At 31.3% G+C, this 12417-nt stretch overlaps 1 protein-coding gene across 1 annotated transcript; it reads right to left on the bottom strand.

Annotated features, from left to right (window-relative positions):
- Positions 1-9651: 9651 nt before the first annotated feature.
- On the bottom strand, positions 9652-12104 carry LOC133329896 (ubiquitin-conjugating enzyme E2Q-like protein CG4502). The gene is made up of 3 exons (XM_061538354.1): positions 11993-12104; positions 9795-10144; positions 9652-9736 (listed from the first exon to the last, which is right to left on the bottom strand). The coding sequence occupies exons 1-3, from the start codon at positions 12083-12085 to the stop codon at positions 9652-9654; spliced, it is 528 nt and encodes a 175-aa protein (XP_061394338.1). The 5' UTR covers positions 12086-12104.
- Positions 12105-12417: the final 313 nt, after the last annotated feature.

Raw genomic sequence — 12417 nt, 5'->3', positions numbered from 1 at the left:
CTAAAATGTTTAGCACTTTTTAACATCTTTTTAAACAAAATCTAGCATGTTTTCTCAATCATGTTTTGGCAACACTATTTCCAAGTAAATTATGCTACAAATTATAATTTGTGTTGTGTTTTGGCTGTGTTTTTTATTTAAAGGCGAATACCATGGTATAATAATAAAGGTAACAGCAAGTGTTGTTGTACAACAAACGATACAACAACCACATGAAAATTTGTTTTTGTAAGTTATACTAGTGTCACGTTATTTGACAGAAAATGTAAACAAACAAATAAATTATATTTATTTTGAAAATGAAATATTTTCGAATCCTCAAAATAAAATTTGAAAAACATGAATGAAAATCTATCAAATTTATATTTCTATCACTTCCACATCTTTCCTATAATTGAGCCATTGCCACTTACATGTGTAGCACATATGAAAATGCAGGGAATTGAGAGTTATTCAATGAATAAAGATTTGCTCCCTCAAACTTTCCCAGCAGGCAGATTGAGTAATTTGAATACGGGAACACATTCAATAAAGAACAATTTCAAATTGTATGCGTTCCCAATTTTCCTGTTGGGTGATTTTTAAAAAGATAATTTGTCAAATTCATATTGACACTAGTGTTACGTTGGAATCAAATCAGCTGGGACTTGCTGTTACCTTTTATAATTGTACCATGGGCGAATACATTAGTTTTCGCCTTGGCAAAAAAAAAAATTGACGTTAAACTTAAGTTTTCTCTATGAATTCGCATACTTAATATTTTATTTTCAAATAAATTGCAGTTTTAATTATTTGGTCACTTCAAAGTCAATGTTTTTCACAAAAACCATTATTAAATTAAAATTGAAATTGCATGCAATAATTTTCTATCTTCACACTAAATCTCTAAAGAACAATATATCTAAGTGTTTTAAAATAAATAGATTTTAAAAATATTTCAAACGAATCGAAGGTTGATAAAAAGTCTATGTCGATTTATGGAGAAATCGCAATAATTAAGGTAGAGCTTATCTGTCAACGGTATAGACCCCATATAACGGCAAACCCAAATATTCGGTATTTTCAATTCTGCTCACGAAAAATGGTCAATATGAGCCTATATTTCGGTATAATTTGATTTATCAAATTCACATGGAGTTTCAAATCTTCCTACTAAAAATTATCAATGTCAGTTTACGGTTCGGTATAGCTTCCATAGAACAGTACCATATTATTTCGGCATTTTGAAGACTTTAGCCGCACTTTCCAACCTATGAGCTGTAAAATTTGTGCGGAGTATATTAATGTCCTTTTCGGTAACACAATTCGAACGGAAAAACACCTCTCAAATTATTGGATTCACACGTTTTTCTTTCAATATCCAGAAACAAACACAAAATTATCAAGAAAGACCTTTGTTAAGACTGCACCGAAGAACTATGATACAATGGCAAATATATAAAAGTATAAAGATAGGTCAATTGATACGTAAACAACTAAATTACCCCAAAGCGGATTTTTTTTCTTTTTCAAATTTGATTTAGAATAAATCATTTTTATATATTTTTTATATTTTTATATAAATATATTTTTATATAAAAATAATTCTGTGTAAAACGCTTCGCAAATGTGCCGTTTTTTACGGTAATTAACTGATATTAAACTGAAAGTAACAAAAGCAGTCCGTTTGCATGTTAAAGTTAGGAAAACGAACTTATTTTTCATAATTGGTGCGGACTGCATAACTGGTTTTGCTTATTGGGCGCTATGATGAAACTAGAATTGTTTTGTTTATTAACTTTGAAGTGTTTTAGTTTTCAGCAAATCCGTTTTCTAAAAAGTAAACATATTAATATATGGTATATTCCCGTACTGCAAGAATCTACTACTTTTTACTACGGTAAAAAAAATGTTCCTTTATGATATCGAAGAAAAAAGTAAAATCTAGTAGATTCTTGCAGTACGGGAACAGACCAATAGTAAATTAAAAGTGTTTGTTGAATTATTGGTTATGTAAAAAGAACAAAACAGGTCAAAGAAGTGAAAAAACATTGCAAATGAAGAAATAGACATGTTCATGCATGCACCGAGGAATTCAAGAGCTTAAGGCTATTTGCACCAGCAGCAGGACAAAAAATAGGTCCAATTTTCCTTCATATTCCACGATATACAGCAGATTATTTTCTAGAAAGTCCATCTTCGAGCCTGACATCAAACAAAGACCCAGGAAAGACAACCGATCATGACTAAATTGTAGTTGTGGAGAATTTCATGTAGTACGAAAATCAAAATAGTTTTGATTTTGAAAATTAACCCCTTTCAATCCGATGAATTTCGGTAATTTTCAAAGTTGTCAGAAACAAACTCCATAAAAAGAGAAACAGTCCAATATCATTATTGACCCTCCTCTTGCAATATTTTCATTTTTTTAATTTCTCTCGGCAATTTTTTCGAGTTTGAGCTTTAATTCATCAGAGAAGGTAATATTTTTGTCCTGTTTTTGAGGCAAAAATTAATAAAAGCGGTGTTAAACGATTTTTTTGACTTTTTAAATGATTTATATGTACAAGAAAGAGAAAACGCAGATTTCCACAGTAGAAACCGGATATAACGAACAACGGTTATAAGCAACTACACATATAACGAACAAAGCTCATTATTTTTCAGATATTTTGATTAGTTGAAAACGATTAGGGTAGTAAGTTAAAAAAAATCGACCCGCGATTAGATTTTTAAAGGAATAATTATTACAATGTTGTATGTTTAATCGTCTAACGATTAATTCAGTACTACAGTCGAACACGATTATAGTAAACACTGGATATACTGAACAAAATTTTTTCAATGTTTTTATTTTTAATCAATGCTGAAAAAGTAATTTTTTGATGATTTATATTCTAAGGGGAGCTTAAGCCCGCTATTTCCTCTTCTCCACTTTTTAGATTTTTTCTCACAATCTTTCCTTCGACAACCTATTTGCGGTTTATGAGTCACGTTTTTTATTTTGTAATCAAAATTCGATTGTATTAGTTTTTCGCGGAAAAGTTCTATATTCCTATGACATTTGATCCATCTTGGCAAATGCATGTAAAATAGGCTAATTTTCTAATTTGACGTATTTTCGGTCCATATTGTTTGTATTGCCAACTTTACTTATGGGGACGTTGTGAACAACAATATGTTTCTTTGCTTTTATTTCTTTCATCAAACCAAATATCTGTTTTTTATTCTGAAGTTCCCTACAAAAAACTTATATATCATGAAAAACGCAAAAAATCGCAATTTGAGACCTATTGGAATCAATTTAAAAGGCTTTCATTAGTATAAATCAGTTGTCAAAAGATCAGACAAATTTAAACATTTTAGTAAAAGTCTATCTATGTGTAAAAAATAAACGCATTTATTTTATTATAGTCAACTATGTAAATCTTACAGAATAATAAATTTTGACATGTTTTCATTTATATGCCATCAAAAAATTTTATTTTCCAAAATTGAAAAAATTACTTTTTGCCCAAAAGACTATCCAAATTACCTATAGTGCGCAGTCGTATTCCAATTAATACGAGCTTCTGTGAAATAACAAATTTACTTTTCCGATTTTTTCACAAGTACAACAGCTTTATTTATAGTTTCCGGACATTTACACCCGCCATATATTCCAACGATAATCCTCTCACCAATCACTCCATGATGAACTGTCACTACTAATATAGTTGCACAAAACCAATATGTAATTCGGGAAATCAAGGATTTATTTATTGCATATTTTTCCGAAATAATATTCTGTTATAAATTATTTTCACAATCACGGGTAATTAGCTGTATTATCTGTGTATTGTATTTGTATGTAGCCATGTATGTAACGGTAAAAATAACTAAAATTTCAGAGATCGTCTGTTTCGTACAGTAGAGTTGTTTAAGGTTGTACTAGCAACTTTTTTTTAAGTTATACGGCATTTTTTTTCGTTTTTACTAGTCCACATTCTATTTAGTACAGAAGGTATAGAACTAATTTGATAAACACGTGAAGGCTTAACAAATCGCCATTTTGTAAAATTTTTTTTAAGCCCGTAAGCGTATTATGCTTTTTAAATCGTGTCCTCTTTGTGAGCCTTCCGAAGACGAACTGTACGGCATTTCGCGACCTTAGAATGACAAGGTTCTAACTCGCACTTCTTTCAAAATTTAGTTATATGTAGGGTTTCACTCAATATCGGTTAGAGTATGGAATAAAACTCAATCTGAGCTGTTTAAGTGTGTTTTAGTCAGTTTTCTAAAAATAACAAAGTTCTATCGTACCAAATTTCTGCTATCATAGACCGAACAAGGTTCTATGTTTTACATTTGGAACCTTGTCACATTAAAATGGCACAAACTTGTTTCATAGAACCTTGTCATAACAAACAACGGAATTTGTTCAGCTCTCCTCTTGCGCGACTGCATGTTTTTATAACAACAGTTAAAAACACGTGCTTTAAATTTTAGTTTCATCGTGTTTGCTAATTAAATAGAACCATCAGTTGTGAAATTCGTTTGTTTTATAAAAATTATGACCAAATCACGGGTTCTGGTACCAACACTGATGGTCTACATCTACAAAAAAGTTGTGGAAACAATGGTAAGTAATAGTTATAAAGATTGTCCTGACATCTCCTTTAACCCTACGGTCAATAACCAGAAAAGTATACGTAGATCAATAACCGTGGTACATTTGTACCCATCCAAAGATAGCTCTATAACTCATTAAAAAATTGGACTATCGTGAGGTTTTTTGTTTGAAATTAGTCTATACGGATCTGATCTAGATGTAGGAACTCAAAATTATATATACATTAAAATAATATATACTTAAATCCATGCTTAAATGATAATCTATCTAAAACAATCATAGTAAATTCCTTATAGCTTTCGAATGGGTTAAGCTTTTTTAGTTATTTTTTTATTTGGGATCTTATTTAGGTGTTCCTCAACCAATCTGCAAATTTTTGTGGCCTTAGACAACATGGGACCATCAGGGCCACTCGTGGAAGTCAGAAACTACCATGGTTTTCCTTTGGTATACATGGACTAAAACAATTATTATTGTCAATTATTCACATTTTATGAGTTTAGAGATTGTGATTGGCCCATTTTTAAGATTATTTAATACTTTAAAACGTTATTTAATGATAGTTTATATATGTACGCCAATTTAGGATTGTAATAAATCAGACTAATTCGATTATAGAAAAAGTTTCAGGCCCAATATGAAGAATAATTGGAAAATTACGGAGAATAATCATTGTTTTGTCCCTTTATACCAAGGGAAAACCAGGGTAGTTTCTGACTTGCACGAGTCGCCCTGATGGCCCCATGTTGTCTAGGGCCACAAAAATTTGCAGAGGGGTTGAGGAACACCTAAATAAGATCCCAATAGATAAAAATAAATAAAAAAGCTTAACCCATTCGAAAGCTATAACGGATTTACTATGATTGTTTTAGATAGATTATCATTTAAGCATGGATTTAAGTATATATTATTTTAATGTATATATAATTTTGAGTTCCTACATCTAGATCAGATCCGTATAGACTAATTTCGAACAAAAAACCTCACGATAGTCCATTTTTTTAATGAGTTACAGTGCTATCTTTGGATGGGTACAAATGTACCACGGTTATTGATCTACGTAGGTAATAACTTTAAAAAAATTGTAAAAATTATATATATGGAAATTATTTGTAACTTTTTTCTTCGATTATGTGTGAAAATACCTCAAGAATGATTCCTCAAAATTTGATCCAAATATCTCCATTATTAAACATTTTACAGCATTTTTATTCAAAAAAAGGTACAAATGTACCCGGTTATTGACCCTAGGGTTAAACATGAAATTATATCAGACTCAACAGATAAAGTTTCTGATAACAATCCAGAGGAATCGGATTTTTCTGAAGACTCTATTGCCGATCCACTTTTTAATCCTTCGAATTTTTCTGAAGACTCTATTGCCGATCAAATTTTTAATTCATCGCCGGCTTCCGAGGAAAATAAATCGGTTGGAAATGAGTCAGAAAATCAAAATATTACGGCGGAAAACATAGTAACAGTAGAAAAAATCCAAATGGAAACAAAAGAAATACAAGAAAGAGGGTCCGAAACCAGGTTAAATGGAAAGTTAATGAAAGAAAAATGCTTCATCAAAGTGGAAAAGCTTACGTTAGTCGTAGAGGAAAAATGGTTTCCGCAAAAAAAGTGACAGAAGTTCCTGGCTGCTCAAAGTGTCCTCATAAATGTAACACAATGATTACAAGAAACGAAAGATGTGTTATATTCAAGTTGTTTTATAGTCTTGCACAAAGCGAAAAGAAGCAATTCATTTTTCAGCAAACAGAGCGAGTTTTTTGTGCCAGAAAAATAAATAAAGATAAAGCTGGACCATCATAAAGAAACTTTACTTTAAATATTTTCTAACAATCAAAAATGAAAAAAAGTTTGCAAACAATTTTTTTGAAAACATTAGATGTATCCCAAAAAATGATGTACAATGCTTATCAATAGAAGACGGACGCTAATTCAGCTAAACCAGACGGCAGAGGAAAGTCGAGCGGGAGCAGCCGTTTGCTCAGTGGTGATATAAAAAAAGAGATTATCGATCACATACATATGTTTATTTCCGGCCGTAGAATCCCATTATTGTAGGCAAAATACACAGAAAAAGTACTTGGACTCATTTCACAATGTTTCTAAATTGTATAGTTTGCATACAGATTGGTGTAAAGATAATGATATACAACCAGCAAAACAATCAACATACCGTAGGGTGTTTAACACGGAATTTAATATTGGCTTTCACGTTCCAAAAAGTGACCGATGTGACTTATGTGAGGCGTTTACAAACAAAAACACAATTTGGCTATAACTGGAAGTCAAATCATTGAATACAATATACATATTGCCAATAAAGATTCAATGCAGAAAGAAAGAGATGCAGATAAAAATGGTAATATTCCGATATTAAGCTTTGATTTGCAAAATGTCATTAACTGTCCCAGAGCAGAAATAAGTTCGTTTTTTATAGACGTAAGCTAAATATTTATAATTTAACAGCTAAACTCCCATTAAATAATCAAGTGTATTGTGCTATATGGAATGAACCCTTGTCTGGTAGAGCTGCAAATGATATTGCTAGCGCATTGCGAAAGATACTAGACTGTGTGGTAGAGGAAAACGTTTTGACAGAGCTTATACTGTGGAGTGACTCATGTGTGCCTCAAAACAGAAATTCTCACATTTCTATATGCTTGATGGAGTTTTTTATGAAATTCTCAGTACAAGGACATTCCTATATCCAGGAAATAGATCATGTGCATTCGTGTATCGAGAAAGCAATGCGCAGCACAGAAATATATTCACCTGTTGGATTAATCCGTTTATTAAAACTGGTAAACCGAAAACAACCTTACAAAATTATTAAAATGCAAGCAACAGATTTCAGGGACTATAGTACAGCCTCAAAGTTTCTTAATTACAAGGAGGTGTCATTTTCAAAAGTAAGCACATTAAGATTTACACCAAGTTTACCTGAAATTCAGTACAAGCTTGGTCATCGAGAAACAGCCTGGCTAACCGCAAATATAAGGCTTTCGGAAGGTAGGTCTAAAGGTAAAGAAGACAGTAATACTTCCGTCTTTAAAACCAGAAGGCCAAAAGTTGTGACAACAAAACCAGTATTAGATTTTAAGCTAATGCTAAAATTTATGGCGCCCCAAGACTCGGATTTTTACAAGACGACTTTTAATATAATATAAGTATGAAAAGATTTAAGAAAAACTGCTTTCTTATTATACCAAGAAGTTATTTTTTGCAATTTTGATTTGTAATTGATTTTTGTGATTGCCTTGAAGGTTATTTTTATGTTTTTTCTAAATAAATTTTCTACCAAAAAATTTTATTTATTCAGAATGATATGGTTCCAACATACCTTAGAACCAGATAATTGAATATTTCTTGCTATTTTAAAAGGCCAAAGTACTTACATGCAAAACCTTAACTGCTGCAACTCGGAGTATATGGTTAAAATCTAATTTTTAATAAAGCATCATATAAATAATGAAAGTACAATGGTTCGTATAAAATTTCAATTATTTTGTACCAGAAATAAAAAAAAATTATAGCATTGTAAATATTGAACCTCAATTTGCCACGAACTATACTCTATTCACTTAGAACCTTGTCATTCTAAGGTCGCGATTTATTATCTTTGCAATTTCAATTGTTTTAGTTTTGGTCACCAGTGTACATATGGGTGATTTTTAAGAGTATTAACAGACCCTGTTCTATCCATTATAGCATTAATCATATGGATCGGCCCTACGCCATAATATGAAAAAACAGGCCGAAACCATTATGCGCAACCTTGCATGCTTTAGAGTTTTGGTGTGTATTGAAGTTGGTATTCCATGTTTGGGGGAATTCGAACATACTGTGTGGAGTCTGACCTTTCATATAAGACAATCTTTGTTTCATTTACCCACAATATGTTACGCCACTTTTCTAGTGGCCAGCCTTTATGAGATATTGCAAAACTCAACTTAGAGTTGGCATGCTTCTTTGTCAAAAGGGGAACCTCTCTAGGACTTCTGGCATATACATTATTTTCGATCAATCTCCGGCGTACAGTCACATCTCGGATTTATAAATTCAAGTAAGTTTTTATCAGTTCTGAGGTCGCTGAACGGTCCACCTTACTTTACCGTAGTAGACACCTATCCCCCAAAATTCTGGTGCTACGTTTACGGCCACGTTGTTCTAGCTTTTTATGTTATTGCGTTAAATATCCTTGCAGCACTGTATCCAATGATATTTTATATTACTTTCTACCTTTTGCTTCATTTCAGCTTTATTATCAATCCTCTTAATAAATAGTAAATTTTTTATAAATTTCACTAAACTAGAGAAATTTAAGAAAGCGACAGCAAATCTCTTGGGACTTTATTCGCTTTCTTGATTTATTCTTTCAAAATGTGTATACCAATGACCAACTAACTATAAGTACGTATTTGTTTGAATTGCATTTGTAAATTTATCAACTGCACTACTATTTTTATGAACACAACTATATATACCACAGTTTTAGCTTTTGGAATTATTATGTTTAAACTATGAGTGAATAAATGAACAGTTAACGCTTGATATTTTGCCAGGTTCATTCGTTAAAGCGGAAAATTATTTTAGAAAATGAAAAAACTCATTTTATTTTAACAAAAAAGTAATTAACATAATAACAATAATATGTTTACATACTTCTTTAATAAGTCAAACCTATTATTGCTTGCACCATTTCTTCGTTATATGCGATTTTCAGGGTAAAAATGCAAATAGTTTACTCATTCGTTATACCGAGCTTTGACTGGGTGTACAGCTATGAATGTTTCATCAATCTCTTGTATAGTCGCAAAAATATTTATCATCCCATTGAAAATCGTTGAATTTTAAATCGAGAATGGACCATCTTAAGCATTGGTTACAAAAATATTTATTCACTTCGGCTTGTTTTTGTAATACGCGACTTATTTTCGAATCGATTTTTTTCTGAATGTCATTAGTGGATTTCATATGCAAACATATTGGAAATACTGGGAGCAATTTTTACTTATATCAATCAAATAAAATGTAGGTCATCCAATTTACCCATCAGAGAGTGACGGTGTCACCCACCCATATTTTTCATGTGTTTTTACAAGCGATCGGAATGCTTCCTCTGCTCGGCGTCTGTGAATAAAAGAAATCCGTGATTGACTTAAGTGAAAGTATTATATGATTAAATTACCTGGTAAACTCTTTGGTATTTTTGGGTTTGCGCATAATTCTACCTTGACCCTTAACAAGACTTGCAGCAAATTGCATTAGAACAGCTTCAACCGTATATGCACTAGCCCAACCTCTCGGTGTTAATAATTCCATACAGATAGCTCCTCCATCCATAACATAGCCCTTTTCAATGTGTGGTTCCACAACACGCATAAATGGCGGGGCAAAGGGGAAATTGTCGGGAAACGTCAGATGTAATAAAATGAATGGAACATTTAATTCTATCATATCCTTTGCCAACTTGGAATCGGGATCAACGGTATGTAAACGTGCATGCCATTCGTAAAGATTATCATTTATGAGTTCCACCTATGTAGAAAAGTAGAAAGTATGCATTTTACAAGCTAACGATTACAACAAGAAATCAGCAGCAATTAATGGAACTAAAACAAAGTGCTGAGTACGAAAGGATTTTTCGAGCCATTGTTTTATGTTTTTGGAAGCACGGTGCAATAATAAAAAGTAACTGGGAGTGCCCATGGTATAATTATTACAAGGTAGGGCACAGCTACCAACTGATTACAATTTTTTCTCAAGGTGACTTGTTCCATCAAATAAAAATAGATATTTTGTGTATGTGTGAGTATTGTTTTGAATACTATGTCAAATAAATTGAAATAAATTCCAATTTAATTGAAATGAAAATTATGTTTTTAACATGTTCGTCTGGAAGCATGGTACAATTATAAAAGGTAACAGCAAATCCCAGCTGATTTGATTCCAACGTAATACTAGTGTCAATATGAATTTGACAAATTATGTTTTTAAAAATCATCCAATAGGAAAATTGGGAACGCATACAATTTGAAATTGTTCTTTATTAATGTGCTCCCGTATTCAATTTACTTAATCTGCCTGCTGGGAAAGTTTGAGGAAGCAAATCTTTCTTGAAGGAATAACTCGCTATTCCCAGCATTGTCATATGTGTTACACATATATATGGCAATGGCTCAATTAAAGGAAAGGTGTGGAAGCGATAGAAATATAAATTTGATAAATTTTCATTCATGTTTTTCAATTTTTATTTTGAGGATTCGAAAATATTCCATTTTCAAAATAAAAATAATTTGATGATAATTTGTTTGTTTACATTTTTCTGTCAAATGAGTTGACACTAGTAGAACTTACAACAACAAATTTCCATGTGGTTGTTGTATCGTTTTTTGTACAACAACACTTGCTGTTACCTTTTATTATTATACCATGGTCTGGAAGTAATTACTTTATGGGTGAAACAAACATTTGATGTATTCCCCACTGAATTTTGGGAAGAAATCATAACCTTTCATTCATTTTCGCGTTTTTAGTTTTGTGTTGAAAAAATGTCAAATAAACACAAACACATGTTACGTATATGTATTTATTTTATTTTTGGCAGAAGAAGCCACACGTGCATAGTTGCTTTTTTGTTATTCACCTCAAGCTGCCCCACCTTGTATTATTGTACCATGGGAATGTCTAATATTTTGTTGAGTGTAATATCAATGACATTTCCATTTCCATCAAATATGACTTACGGAGAATTTAGTTCCTTATAGACCTAGTAGGAAAATAAGTCATACTCATATACATAGGTATGAAAGAAATAGTGAAGAGAGTAAATATGTTTCTACTTTATGGAGTTTATATACGTTTTATATGAAAAAAATATTGAAAACGAGCCATAAAAAATGTTTATACATTTGTAATTAAATTGAAAATATTACAAAAAATTTTATTTTAAATAATGAGAATTTTCTTAGTTCGCTATAAACATTAAAATCGTGTTAAAAATTCTCTGCGTGGCTCACAAAAACTAATTCTCTATAAGCGTGTTCGTTTTAAACGTCGTTATTTGTATGAAATATAGAAACTAAGTTGTTGTGACCGGAGAAATCAGTTCTCTATTCGCATAATTCATTATAACCGGCGTGCGTTTATGTTCGAATGTAAATAGAAAATTAAAATATATATATATATATACATATATATATATATATATATATATGATAATAATATATATATATATATATATATATATATATATATATATATGGTAAATCCATGTATTTTGTTGTTGTGGTATTATAAACATTTGTAGATCTACAATATTTACAAGGTCTACAATACCAGTATACAAGCTTTCGTGAATACCGCTAATATAATACATAAACTTACTGTAAATACTGATTCGTTTTTGCTGCTTTGCATTTTTTGAATTTCTTTATATTCTTTCATAAGCCTTCTTGCGCGAACACTGAAATCAGGCATTGGGTTCACAGAAGTCGGTTTAATTCTAAAAATAACAACTATTCGCATCTAAGTGATATATATGATTAATATTACAGGTTTACTTCTTTTCTAGTCTTCTTATTCTTTTTCCCGGCGAGTCGGCTTGTTTTTTTGCCGTAGAATCCGCTTCGGCTGGTTTCTTTTCTTCTGCAAAATCCTCATTTGGAGGGTTCTTACTTTTGAAAATTTTCCGTAATGAAGAAACAACTTTCTCCTTAGAACGAGACATAGTCGCTTGCTATCGGTGGTTTAATTTATACCAAATATTCTTGGATTGTGTTCGTTTTTTGTGATGTATTTGTAAATTATTT

The sequence above is a fragment of the Musca vetustissima genome, unplaced genomic scaffold, assembly GCF_032173495.1.
Source record: "Musca vetustissima isolate MV318-11 ecotype Yass unplaced genomic scaffold, APGP_CSIRO_Mvet_v1 utg7565, whole genome shotgun sequence".
Taxonomy (NCBI): domain Eukaryota; kingdom Metazoa; phylum Arthropoda; class Insecta; order Diptera; family Muscidae; genus Musca; species Musca vetustissima.
Note: the sequence above shows the minus strand (reverse complement) of the source record. Positions and strands in the feature narration are given on the sequence as shown.